This window comes from Symphodus melops (assembly GCF_947650265.1).
Source record: "Symphodus melops genome assembly, chromosome: 3".
Classification (NCBI taxonomy): Eukaryota; Metazoa; Chordata; class Actinopteri; order Labriformes; family Labridae; genus Symphodus; species Symphodus melops.
The window spans coordinates 29,566,444-29,581,001 of NC_136693.1; the positions used below are offsets into that span (position 1 = coordinate 29,566,444).

General features: G+C 44.9%; 1 protein-coding gene across 1 annotated transcript in view; it reads right to left on the bottom strand.

The window, feature by feature from the left end:
- The window catches only part of LOC306821220 (neural-cadherin), a 243,339-nt gene that overhangs the window by 92,826 nt on the left and 135,955 nt on the right, over positions 1-14,558 (bottom strand). The window contains exons 17-23 of the mRNA XM_079339503.1: positions 10,668-10,788; positions 10,321-10,483; positions 8,602-9,270; positions 7,496-7,687; positions 6,129-6,572; positions 5,584-5,914; positions 4,380-4,473 (exon numbers count right to left, since the gene is read on the bottom strand). Of these exons, the coding sequence (XP_079195629.1) occupies positions 4,380-4,473; positions 5,584-5,914; positions 6,129-6,572; positions 7,496-7,687; positions 8,602-9,270; positions 10,321-10,483; positions 10,668-10,788 (2,014 nt within the window). The remainder of the gene's footprint in view (positions 1-4,379; positions 4,474-5,583; positions 5,915-6,128; positions 6,573-7,495; positions 7,688-8,601; positions 9,271-10,320; positions 10,484-10,667; positions 10,789-14,558) is intronic.

Here is a 14,558-nt window from a genome sequence, read left to right on the forward strand (position 1 = left end):
GTGGTTATTGTCCAGAGGCTCAGAGTCATTCAGAAAAGACATCAAACTGATTAATGTTTACATCAGCTGCGCTCTGGTTGGTTGTTGGTGATGGAGCAGTATGTGGCATATGTTCTGTGTTGCTGCTCCACATGGGAGTCATGTCACAATGCAGGGGAGGGTTCATGGGTCATATTGTTTGGTCTGATTTATAGTTATGTAGCATTGTGCAACATCATAGTCTTTACATCTAGCATGGTCGGTGTCGCTGTCACGGCTCACCTCAGAACTCAAGATTTAGAAATTGAAGCAATCGTGTTGTATCGTGAGTTTGGTGAATCCCTCGTGACAACCAAAAGTTACGGTCCAAATGTCGATCCCATTGGTCAGAAATGTGTTGATGGTTTACAAGGTAAAGACTTTTCTTGTTAGTGTTCAAGTCGACATGCTACGCCGTTACACATATGAGTGAGTGTTGATCTTCAGGTGTCATTATACAGTCATAGTAATCCTCCCGTGTCCTTTCAGAACAAAAACAACATCCTGACTATAATTAAAAAGAACAACGTAAACCCTGAGAAATAAACATCTCATTATATTAATTTAGTTGTATTCAAATGCTGCATGTTTCATTTGGTTTGTTGGCACAGAAAACAGCTTGCTCTTTCTGGTGATGGTTTGATAAGAGAGTTTTTTTCTCTCATTGTTAAATAAAAGTTGCCGTGAAGGAGTTTAAAGATGAAAAAAAAAATCACAAAAAAAAATAGCAACGAAATCCTGCAAGCAGTGTCTGACTGGGAGGGCTCGGGTGTACTCGCTGCTTTCTGGCTCCATGTCCTATTGTTTACGGTGAGAAGGCAGACTCAGAGGGCAGAACAAACACCTAGCTGTGGGAGTGTCACCCACCTGGGGGAGGGGCTACTGCCCTTTGTGATGTCATGAAGGGAACATCTCAAAACGGCCTGTTTGAGCACACATTTTCTGATAAGTGGAGCAGGCAGAAGACGGAGAGGATTGACTTTTCTCATCATTGGGGGGTTTGTAGACAGACTGGAGACACATGTTAGAGGAACATGGAGAAGAGCATTTTGCAGAATATGAAACCTTTAAGCTTAACCACTTTTCTGAAAGTTTCATTTTCATCCCATAGCCCTGCACTGATCCAGTATGTACTCCTTTGTTTGATACTGGATACAAAGAGTGATCTGCTAACATTTTGATCTGACGTACGAAACAGAATAATAGAGGAATTGTACTGAGTCTGACACATCTTAGATTCCAAGCCTTTCTCACTTCAAATAATAGAGGCCCTCATTAAATGAGGCCCTTAGCTTAAATTATTTATATCACTGATAACAATGGTGTTAACATTTGAGATTCAGAGTCCTGAACCTGACATGAGAAACTCTCAGTTCACTGGTGGTTCAACATTTCTGTTCCAGAGTGGAGCTCTTCTCTCACAAATGATCCTTCAGTGAGTACAGACACAACATGGCTGAGAGAAGTTACTTATTAAACTAACATTCATTTTAAAAACATAAGACGCCAGCAGCATTTACCAGCCAAGTGGCAAAAGCAGCTGCAGTGAAGATGATGGGCGTTCAGATGAATGTTTTTCACACTTCTCTTTGCTAATGATAAATGACAGAGTGGTTTGCACTTTTGTGACTTTTGTCAACGTCAATTTATGTCACAATGTTGCCATAGATGAGTCTGGTTTGTTAAGGGAATGAAGTGTTTAAAGCTAATAGGAAGTGGTGGAAAAAAAGGCAGTCGAGTGAAATCCACAGAAGATTAGTAAACCGGATGTTATTATTGCTGATACCTTTTAAGTTGTGCAGGACGATACCAACAGACCTTAAGGTTCAACTATGAAAACAAACTCAGGTGACGACCTCAAATTCTGCAAAATCCTCTTCTCCATGTTCCTCTAACTCTAACATGTGTCTCCAGTCTGTCTACAAACCCCCCAATGATGAGAAAAGTCCATCCTCTCCGTCTTCTGCCTGCTCCACTTTTCAGAAAATGTGTGCTCAAACAGGCCGTTTTGAGATGTTCCCTTCATGACATCACAAAGGGCAGTAGCCCCTCCCCCAGGTGGGTGACACTCCCACAGCTAGGTGTTCGTTCTGCCCTCTGAGTCTGCCTTCTCACCGTAAACAATAGGATATGGAGCCAGAAAGCAGCGAGTACACCCGAGCCCTTCCAGAGAGGGGGCGTGGTCAGACACAGCTCATTTACATATTTAAAGCTACAGACACAGAAACAGCCTGTTCTGAGCAGGGCTGAAATAGAGGGGTTTATAGACATGATCAAATACAGGATCAGAGTGGATTTACAACAACACACTTCACACACATGTTGAAGAGGATGCAGTCACTTTTGAGACTTATTTACACTGGTTGAAGAGGAGAAGAATATGTGACTTTTAAGCTTTTTCATCATAATCATAAACCTGATAACCTGCATGTCACAACACAAACTCAGATCAGCAGCATAACAATTAAATAAACTCTGCAACTGTGGGAATCTGTGAAGCATTTGGCACGTATCATACAGCTTTGGCAAGTCCTGACAGATGAGCAGAAACGAATAATTGCCACACATATTTACATGAGAAATGTTCAGTAGTGAAGCAGATAAATCACACACTTCCCCCGAAGAAGAGAATAGGAAGTGAGCAGGGACTGTGCATGAGCGAGAGGGAGGAGAGGAGGAATATTAGACTGACTAATAGGCGCCGGGACATGCAGGGAGGTGATTTTACTTGCTGCTTCACTCCATGCTCCCCTTGTACAGTAATGAGCTCATTCAAGTTTAATTATAGAGAAAATCTATGGCGGCACCTTAGCAAATCAAATAAGAAAGCACCTGTCGAGGCAGGGGCCTTATGAACTGATTTTACATCATGCTGTGGAATAGATTTCAGGTCGAACACTTGATAGCAGGGGTGTTGACATGATACTGTCTGATTCATCTTCAGAGTGACGTCTACATGTGAGTGTGTGAAGGCGAAAAAAGATTTCTCCCCCAGTTTGAAAGCTTCGAAGCATCACATATAAACGCAAGAAGACGACACAGACTGAAGAACGAAGAGTTAGGGATCACCAAGACGAAGGTGTAACAGGGACACATGATGCTAAACGTTTCATAAAGGTTGAAGAAAACAAAATCTGGACTGGATAAAGGGAGGGGGGGGTGCAATGAATCTGTCCATTCCTGATTATGTTACTTGCTCACTCTCTCAATGCCCATAAACTAAGAAAACCAAGTTGAAACCAGCAGATTTGGTTTATGTTGTTGTTGTTTTTTTAAGATTTATTTTAGGGCTTTTTTATGTCTTTATTAGACGAATAGGACAGTGGACAGAGGGACATGCAGGAAAGGAGCCACAGGCCGGAGTTGAATCCAGGCTGCACGCGTTAAAGCCTCCATACATGGGGACGCGCACACTAACGCCCCCTGCAGCAGACGGGTTTTTTATCAAGTGCAGAACCATTTAGCAACAATAAAGATGTGTTGCCCTTTCTGAAACACTCTCTGGCCTCATCCTGCAACATTAGAGATACGATAGCATGCATGTTCACGCGTTTGGAGAACACGTCTGCTGCTCTGGTCAGATATTGTCTAATTTTAAGATTCAAGATTAACATCAATTTATTTCCCTTTTGTTTCTCTAAAGTTGCCAAACCAACTTAAAGGAGGAGGTTGTAGCCTCAAGGATGCTGCTTGGTAAATATTATCATATGCATTATACATGTCTATGAAAAGCATTTTAAAAGAGCTGGTGAAAAAAGTCAGTGAAGTCCAAAAACACACTTGTGTGTGAAGGTTTGATGAGTTTAATCACTAGAGAAGTCTGCAGAATGGATCACAGACCGGCCAACATCTCGTCTCCCTCCCCCTCATCCCTCAGGGTGATTGCCTCGTTGCATTATTTAAAGATTAGCTCGACCAAGGAGTATCAACATGCAACATGGCGCAGGGCACAAAAGTAAACCCCGTCAAGTTGTCTTAACAAAATGCAGATCATCCAAAGTACCACAGGTCCGCCTGCTTTAAGCGATGTCAACACATATGTAGCTTCTGTATTTCACCATCAAACATAAATATGCTTCACCGTGGTTCCTGTGCCTTTTGTCGTGCTGAACGGAGCATCTTTTTTTAACTGTAAAAGCCTCAAACTGCAGGACTGTAAATATTTAAGGACCGACTTGAGTCCAGTCCATCACTGTCATTCACTGAGAATTTATTAGGACATCTTGAAAAGGAAAATACTGAGGCGTACCAATGAGAAGGAGAACTTGGGCCACTGTCTGTGCTGCGAGTTGAGTCTTTGTGTAGCTAATACAATTGTGATCTTTGCACACCTAAAATAGTGTCTTGCAGCTTTTTCTTACCTTGGCACATGTCCCTCAAAAACATAGGTCTTGTTGTCCCAGTCATCAGGGTCTGGAGAGTAAACTTTTCCCAGGACGGTTGTTGGCATTCGGCCTGAAGAAAGAAAAACAGATAAACATTTTTAAACAAACACAAACTACTGAACATGCACCAAACAAAGAAGCTGCCTCTTTACATGTACGACTTTGTATCAGCCAATCTTTTAAAGCGCGTCACATTCAAATGTTATGTAAGCTATAACACAGGCAATGATATTAAACACATATTATGGTTTAAAGGAGCAGTATGTAACTCTGACCCCTTGTGTTCAAAACGTGTACTGCAGTCTAAATTTAACTCATTACAGAGAGCTGTCTGGCTCCCCCCCCTCCTCTCACACAGGTCAGCATGTGGTGGACACTGTAGCTTCAGTGTTTAGCCAGCTCTGCATGTGGTGGACACTGTAGCTTCAGTGTTTAGCCAGCTCTGCAGGTAGAGACACTGTAGCTTCAGTGTTTAGCCAGCTCTGCATGCGGTGGACACTGTAGCTTCAGTGTTTAGCCAGCTCTGCATGTGGTGGACACTGTAGCTTCAGTGTTTAGCCAGCTCTGCATGGGTCTGTAAAGCTTTCTGCGTTCTAACCTCTCTCCATGTTTCAAAAGCATCTCCAACATTGATCCTAGTTTGAGCAGCTTTCTGCTGCTGGAGCTTATTAGAAACATGCAGAGGCTTTTTAGCTCGGGTACAATCACTTCTATCTGAAGCAGTTCCACTGCCCGCTTCCATCGCTGCAACACCTGTTGACCTGATAACTGCTCTCATATCTGGCAAACCCAGGGGCGTCCAAAACGGCCTTCAAAGCCCCGCCTACCTTCTCTGGTCCAATCAAGTCCAGAGCATTCAGGAGCAGAATCTAAAGTTAGAAGGAGGACATACTGGCTGCTGCATTGTTGTCAGAGAAGCCAGCACTTCAACATATTGTTGTTTAAATTTTCTCGCCTGCTGTTTGTTAGTTTGCTGTATACGAGACGTGCTCAGGCTAAAGAAGACAAAACATTAGAGAGGCTTAATATGGTTGTATAGTTAAAAAAGCCATGACGATGAGGTGACTTTGAGACTGGTGTGTGTCTGTGTATCTTCATTAACACAGAGTGAATTGAGCTGTATAGATCAGAGTTTAATTGCTGTAAATCTTTATCCTAACGACAGAGACGACCCTCTCACCTCTGTGACTATTGATGAAAATCTTCTTCTCCCCCGCCACATGTGCGTGATCATTCTGGTCCCCGATGGTCACTGTCAGCGTGCTGGTCACAGTTTTGGCTGGTTGTCCGCTGTCGCTCATCACAACGGGGATGAGAAACTCCTTCTGGCGCTCACGGTCAAACGTCCTCAGAGCTGTTAGCGTGGCCGTGCCGTTGAGGTTGTCCTGGAGGTAGAAATCATTGCTGTGGCGATAGTCGGAGGGGACAGTGAAGCGGAAGGGCGGGCCGTTCTCTGGAGAGTCTCGGTCCACAGCTCGGAGGAGGGTGGACGTTTGGTTCATCCTTACTACCTAAACAAGGAAGGAGAGCGTTTGTGACTTTCTATTTCCTCAAAAAGAGACAGAATCAGTTGGTTTTAGCTGCAGATTAAACCAGATGATTGAAGGAGCGGACTTCAAAAAGGTCAAACAGTCAACACACCGATGTCTGGCATGTCTCATACACCGTAACTATAGATACATAATCTTAGACTTTTGTCCATGGATGAGACCTCGCCAAGCTTACCTGTGGTCCGGCCACGTTCTCGAAAACGACCGGCGAGTACAGCGCTTCAAACTCTGGTCCGTTATCGTTCACATCCAACAGAGGCAGCTGGACTGTGGCGCTGCCTGTTAGAGGGGGAGCCCCATTGTCGGTTGCTATGACGACCAAGTGATGTTGCGCTACCTTCTCCCGATCGAGGGGGCGGGCCACGGAGAGTAGACCGGACTGGTCGATGGTGAACAGCCCATCGGGATCCGAGTCCTCCGATAGGCTGTAGGTGATTTCGCGGTTCTGGCCTGAATCCGAGTCACTGGCGACGAGGTGTGCCACGCTGGTTCCCACGGTGATGTCCTCAGGCAGTGGGGCCAGAGACAGGAAGTGAGGGATGAAGACAGGAGCGTGGTCGTTGTAGTCCTCCACCTCCACCACGCAGTGCAGAAGGCTGGAGAAGTCCAGGTCTTCAACCTGAAACAACAACTTCATAGTCTCACACACGGCTTTGTTTGTTTTTCTTTTTTTGTTTGTTGTGTTTTTGTTTTCTTCTTTCAAAAACCGCAAGTGTCGCAGATTAGCACATTAGCACAATTAGCTCTAACGCCACTGATCGAATGTGCACATGTTGATTTAAATCACATCCTGAGAGGGGCTCATTCACTTTCAAGGACCGAGCCAGAGGGCGGGCCTTCTCCATCATCTATCCAATGAGACGCTTGTAAAAGTGTGTCACAATGAGCCAAAGACATTTCATTAGAGATCCCACTGTCCTTCTACGTTCTGTCAAATGTTTGAGACAAATGACGATGCCTCAACAACACATCCACCTGTTGAAATAATTCATGTTTTATTTTGAATTTTTCCTACTTTACATCCTCGATGACAAAACCTTAAACAGCAGCTGATTTTCTCACAGCTTCCTGTCAGTGGCACTGCCATAAGAAGATTAAAAAAGTGGCCATGTGGAGCTTTAAAGTTCCCCTCTCGGACATATGGCACCTTCTGTTTGAGATTCGGGATTTCTTTGTCTTAGCTTCTGACAGACGGGCTGACAGGTTTGCTTTGAGGGATTCGTGAGTTCTCAGGAAAAGCAGAAAACTCTGAAAGCAATTTCTCCAAAACTCTTTCTTCTCTTCTTCTTCTATGAATTCAGCAATTCTTAAAACTTTCTGAATGTGAAAGACCCAACATTTCAATTGCATTGGAACACGTAGTATTTCATATTTCCACACAATCAAAATCAGGCGAAGAAAAGTGTGATTTCCATTCCCACCTGCTGCACACTCTCACCTATTGAAGGCTCCTTCCACGTCAATTATAAACCTGTGAATTAGAGAATGAGCTCCAGGAGCTGAATCAGAGTGTTTTTTGTAACTCGCCGACACATACAGTACCTTCAGTGTTAGATTGAAGCGCTGCTCGCCGTGTCGTTCATAGTCCAGACGTTTCTTGAGCCTCAGGGTGCCACGTTGATCCTGCTTGTGACTGACCATGTAGAACTTCTGCTCCTGGTCTCCAGCCACAACACTGAAGGTCAGCTGAGCATTTTCTCCAGTGTCTCTGTCTTCTGCAGCCAGCTCCAGGACCTACAAACGCAAGAAAGAGGTCAACGAACTGCATACTGACGACAGGAGACCACAAAAATACAAAACACAATACTCAGTATTTCATTCATTTAATGCCTTATATTTATTTATTTGCAAATGCAGAGTATTTTGAAATTTATTGTAAATCTGTATTTTTATTTTAAATCCTCTATATTTTTTATATATTTTTAAAATCTTTCTGCGGATAGTTTACGCCGTGTGTCAGAGGGAAACGCTTTTTTTTTTTTTTTCTCGATTCTTCTGTATGTCCAGGACATGTGGAAAAACGGACAGTAAAGATGACTTTGACTTAAAAATCCGGAGTACAAGAGACCAATATCTGCAGGACCCTACAAGGTTCTGACAGCCGGTCTTTTGACGATTATTTTTACCTGATTACAAAAGTGGAGGAGAAACAAAAAGCAGAGCCTGAAGGCGTGCAGAAGCCGGGTTCAGTCGGTGATGGATGTGAAACTGAATACACTGTTGGCGTGTAGCCTGGATGAAGGGATCCAGTTGTTTCTGTGAGTCTAAGCAGTCCGTTTGCCTCTATTTACGTGAGCTTTCTAAAGTCTTTAAAAAAGATTGCTCTGTATTTGCTGAATCTGTTTGTGCAGTCAGTCACACCACAAAGGGGGAAGCATGAAGCGAGCGCAACGTTCGCAGCCTCTCTTTGAATAAAAGCTGAAACCTTGTCAGTGTGTTGGAGCTATTTAAACAGAGCACTCTGTCTCTTTTTGAGGTTAGAAATGTGACTGAAGTTTGTCGGCTTTTAAAGCTTCAGAACTCGTCAATAATATCCACAGTGACTATATGTGACGACCTTATTTCACAGCCTGATCCATCGGTACCTGCTATGTTTGTGCTGCTCATAAAAAGATGCCTGGTGAAGACGGATGCTCCTTCTGACCCACCTGTGCATTGGGCTCGGCGTTCTCAGAGATCCTCGCCACACACGAGTGATCGGTGAACCTTGGCGCGTGATCGTTCACGTCTTTGATTTTAATGGTAGCGGTCCCCGTTCCAGTCATCCCTCCTCCATCCCTGGCCTCCACGACCAGCAGGTACGACTCCACCTGCTCTCTGTCCAGGCCGCCCATGGCCACGGTGATGGTCCCCGTGGTGGGGTTGATGGTGAACATCTCCGAGAAGGTGGGCAGGCCTCCCACCTCGAGGTTGGTGGCGTCTAAACTACCTAGAATCCTGTACGAGAGCACGGCGTTCTGCCCCACGGCGGAGTCGTCCAGGTCGGTGGCGGTCATCTCCATCACAGACGTCCCGGCCGCAGAGTTCTCGGCTACGTCTCCATGGCAGCTGGGGGCGCAGGTGAAGACGGGCGCGTTGTCGTTGATGTCCCAAACGTTGATGATGATGTCTGTGAAGCCGGTGAGACCTTCCCCACCCTCGTCTGTGGCCAAGACCACAAAACGCCACACGGCCCGCTCCTCGCGGTCCAGCGTCCGCTGGGCGTAGATCTTCCCCGTGACCTCATCAATAATAAACTCGCTCTCTGCGCCCTGGCCGTGCAGCGAGTAACGCAGGGCCTCCTGATCAGCGTCCTTATCGGGGTCGGAGGCGGTCACCTACAAACATCAAAGGCACAGCGAGACAGAGCGAGCGATGAGGACGTAATCACTTTTCAAACTAATTATTGAGACGCTGCTGACGTGAAGCGGTATCTGGACTGGAAGCGTTTCACCGCCGCTCTGCACGGTTATAAACTCTCCGGTAGGTAAGCCTGGTAATGATCCAACCCGCTCAAGCCCAATCCTCCACTTCATCCTGCTCCCTCTCTCTCAGCCTCAGCAGCAATTACACCCTGGGCAGGCCAAAGATGTTTCAATTTAGTTCAGTAATTGCAGTGTGATGTAGAGCTAATATTAACTCGGGTTCATTTGTAGAGGAGGAGCTGCAGAGGAAGAGAGCTCCAGGCGAACAATAATAATAAAAAAAAAAAAAAAAAAGTACATTGATTTTAGTTCAAAGAAAAGTATTTATTCATATTTGAAGAGAATTGCTTAAAAAAATAAGAGTGATTATTCTCCCCCGCTCAGAGTGAGTGGTTTGTGTAGAAGTACACATTTTAATGGGACGCTTTGCACACGTTGAAATATCTGATTCATTATAAAACGCACATTCCTCCAGGGTTAAAGCTTGAATGATTTCTTTTAGTAAAGGATCATATCCTGCCATGGTTACACTGAAAATATGCAGCGGTGCTTTTCAGTATATTCATTATTTAGACTTCCTCTCATTTAAGTTAATAGACTGAATTTATGCTAATGCTACCTCTAACATGTTTGTATTTTACGGCCTTAAATGCACACTTTTTGATATCCTGACAGTCAGCAATGAGGGAAAACTGCTTTGTGTGAATGTGAGTGGAGAGGGGTTGGAGGCGTGTCTCTAGAGGCTTGAATATGGAGGAGGCGTGGCCTAACAGCAGTTTGTTTTGGTTCCATGCTGGAGCTAAAGGGCGGCATGTACTGGACCGCTGTGATAACGCCTTTGTGCGGAGGCTTAAAATCGGTGACCACGGCATGGAGGTGCGAGGGACCGGGCATGTGGATGCACACCATGACGTTTATTAAGATGTGGCGCCATCACGTAGAAGAGCAACGACGAGTCTGTACCTGTAACACAAAGACCGGCGAGCCGTCCAGCTCCTCTGTCACACTGCCGTAGTACTCGTTCACGGTGAACACGGGAGCCTCGTCGTTCTTGTTGACCACGTTGACCGTCACTGTCGTGTAATCCTCCCACTTCCCATCCGATGCCAGGACATGAAGCTTGTACCTGAGCAGAGGTTTCATCCTCATCAGGGTCTTATACTTTACTCTAACATGTGAAACATCATCCGAAGCACAGTTCAAAACTTCAACACATCATGAATTTATCTCGTCAAAAATCCTTCAACAAGTCTCAACTGGGGATGAAAAAAAGAAGATATTCATGTTCCCGTCCAGAGTGTGGGCCTCACCTTTTGTTTTGTTCGTAGTCCAAAGGCTGTGCGATGAAGATGGTGCCCACCTCTGGTTCCACATCAAACACCCCTCCCGTGTTCCCTGATGTGATCTGGTAGCGCAGCTTTGCATTTCCACCTGCACAGGAGGAGAAGATGGAGCGACAGTGTGTAGAAATGAGCTGGAGTCACTTACATAGAAAAGTAAGAGGTGGTGGAGCGGGGGCTGGAAAATAATAGGCGAGAAGCTCAAGATGATTTGAGCCATGAAAAGACTGTGTAAAAGTAGAAAATGTTCTGGAGTTGAAGTATCTCAATCTGACAGGAGAGTCACCAGCTTAAAGAATCGGTCTGCTTTCTGGAGAGGTACCACTTCACCTCTCAAGCACTGCACTGAGCGTCAAACACCAAAAAACTGCCGGGCCCTTTTTTCATTGTCAGTCATTAAAGTGGTTGAATTTCAGCTTAAAAGTGAATACCAATGAAAGGTGTGATTGGTATCAACACATACGTGACCTTCAGTGTAATCAGACATTACTCAGGATACAAGGAGCATCCAAAGTCATTCAAAGTACGAAGCTGCAAGTTGTGGAGAGGTGTCTGAGAGCTTTGTTTGTTCTAATGTTGGTGAAAAGTCGAGATGTACTCATCTTATGCAACCGAGACGAAGACCGGAAGGATCTATGTGCAAAGACATGAACCAGATTTAAAAGTGACAGAATCAGAATCATCTTTGCTAGCCATGTTTGCTAGCACACGCAAGGAATTGGACTTTGGTGATGTGTGCTAAAAAAAAGTTTAGCATCAATTTTGAAGAATAAACGCTGAAGACGAACGCAGGAAGGCTGTTTAGCACGACGCGGTAAAACTGCACACAAACTCTGATGATAAAATCAGATCCTGTGACTTTGAAGATGCACGCAGAGATAAGCCTTAACTTTATCATCAAAGGAACTTCAGTGAATGTTAACTGAATAATTAATACTCATCCATTCTTCCAAACGTTTCAAACTCACAGACCTGAGATGTAATCTCTTCGCTGCTTTATGATCTCAGCATTCTTCATAAAGTCTATCAGACGCCGATCAACAAACTCTCCCCGCTCAATGCAATTACTGGAGGTCTGCGTCTCAATCACAGATGCATCTCGCAGCCGTCATGTTAATATGAGAGGGAAAGGAGGAACCCCTGAAGACGAGATGAGACTCGCAGCTTATTAACGAGATGAAAGTCAAGGAAGGAGAGAGGAGAAAGCGCTAATCCTGATCGTTTTGTACCGTCTGTCGGTTTGGCGATGTAAATGAGACGTTCGGGGATACATGTGCGATTCCATCCCCTCTCCTCGCTCGCCCTCTTCTCCTGTTGTCTCAATCTCTAAAGTATTTAGAAATCGCTCGGACCCAGAGGACATAAGAAAACAGCAATAAAACTAAACAAACAAAAAAAAAAATGTTTTCTTTTCCCAGTTGTACCAATTTGAGAGCTATGTTTCCTCTCCCCAGGTACTTTGATTTGCTTTACTCAAACGGCTGTACACAATGAAGAGAACAGGGACTTAAGAAGACACACACACACACACACCGCTGTCAGACCTCAATAATACCCAAGGTATCATGCAGAAGTTCGTTTAAAGCTTTGCTTCGACTTTCTCACTATTGCCCCATGTTAACAATGCAGTAATGACTTATTGAAGATTAGGGATGACTGCTTGCGGCTACTGATTGGCTCTCTGACATCGAGCTCTCCGGCTGCACGGCGGTCAGTCGATTCTTTCTCTCTCGTCGCTGAAAGGAGGGCGTTAACTGAGCCCCCTCGTCACACAGGTCCTCAGGAACATGTGGGGACGTTACCCAGGAGGACCTGCGACACACGTCTGAATCCATTTATCCACACATGTAACAGCTCTCACCGTGCCAGCGCTCCAGATCAAAGCCAGTTTAATGTTGGAGTAAGCCGATGTGTAAACCCATCAAGTCATTTACAGGACAGTTTACAACGAGCTAATCCCTTTCTGCTTACTTGTGTTGCCCGTCGATTGTTGTCCACTCTCCACTCTTGCATTTGGAATATGTCCTTATGCATGTTGGAGTGAAACCAACCCACTCTTAGGGGATCATTTCTTCAGAAAAAAACCCCCAAAAGGTATCAGGAAGCTCTAATAGGCTCGTCTTTCTGTGTTTAATAAACGTCGACTGATCTCTTCCTTAAATTAAGGTGCTAGAAATGTTGGAGCCTAAAACATGATCTTTTTAGGTGTTAAACTAGTCAGGGCTCGAGTCAGTCCAGGGCTGGAGATGTTACGCATGAGGATTCTCGATTTCTCCAAAGACGAAGCTTTGTGTCAAACATTAAACCTCATTTTACAAGTCTGGCATCAAGAACGAGTTTCCCCTTCCCTCCTGGCTCATCATCTTCATGTGGACAAAAAACAAACAAACAGCTTTAAGAGGAGCTCCGTGCAGACAAACTGTAAGGTGCCGTCTGAATTCAAAATATGCGTTCCAAAGTTTACGAGCCTTGTTCTACATTTGTTCAAAGTGGATTCTTGAAAATAGCCTGAGCTCTCGTGTCAACGCTGGCAGATTGGATGCTACAGCGAGGCGGATAGCGGGTGCTATTTATGCACAGTTCATGGTGCTATTAGCGGCGTTTGAGTTTTTTTCAATCATGCCTACCAGGAAGACTCCCCCTAAAAACTGCACCTCTGCCTTTCCAAACAGTGAAAAACTACAGTCCGTTTCACCAGCCCATAGCTCCACCTGCAGGGTGAAGTGACTGATCAGAACAAAGTGAGCGCTTAAGTGGAACATGTCATTCTGTGGAAGCGGATGCAGCCGAGAACATCTTGAGATAAAATTAGGGCAGACCAATGTAGGTTTGCTATTTGGATGCACTGAAACTTCTCTGAATGTAAGTCGACAGCTGCTGCTCCTGCTAAGAAGGAGGCAGCTCGACTTCTCCGCTCATGTAGAGAAGTGGATGTGCAACACTTGAGAGCGAATCTCCGGAGGAGTGTCTCTGTTAACTGGTGCTGATGAAAGTGCCGCCTCTGATTGGTCAGTTCAAGGAAATTGCAGCTGCTGGATCGGACCTACTCACGGACATTTCCCCCATTTGAGCCTCCCTCCACTGGTGGCCGGTACAGTCCAGGTCTTGACCCGCCCTCCCTCGCTGAGCTTCCGCACCCTTACACGCCCACCCGCTCTCTCAGGTCAGCTGCTCCTGAGGGGGCCTAAAACCAAACCAGTTTGCTGTTGTAGCTCCAAAGTGATGGAACGATCTGCCTCAGCACCTCAAACAGGCCTCTTCTCTTTCTGTTTTTAAATCTCTTTTCTTCTGCCTTGGAAGATGTCGACTTTATGTACGTTATCTGTTCACTGCGTGCCTATTAGTTTTATGCCTTTTAATTTATTTTTGTGTTTCACATGTAGTTTTCTTTTAGCTCATATGAGCTGGTATGTTTACTATTTATTCTTCTGTAAAGCACTTTGGTCAACTGTGTTTGTTGTTGTAAAGTGCTAAATAAAGTTGGATTGAATTGGCTGAATCTCAACACCCTGTTAGAAACTTATTTTGCTACTTTCCTCCATATTTCAGGATACTCTGCGCCAAATTTCATATTTGCATGGCTATTAATTTTAAATTTACATAATCGTGGCCGAAACGTTTTTCAGAAAGAGGGGGGTTTCGGCCCCCCAGGAACAAATGGCCGGAGTCAGGATTGGTCGTTTTCGGTCTGGGGGAATCCTCAGGATCTCCTTTCTGAAGATCATTCATCTGCTTCTTTAGATCAGTGTCAAGCTGTGCTGCTGACCTGGACTCACACATTGTCCTGGTTTCTTCTTGGATTTGGATTAACACAGTCTGCAAATGAAAAGCCTGTCAGTGGAGTTTTCCATTTCAGCTCCA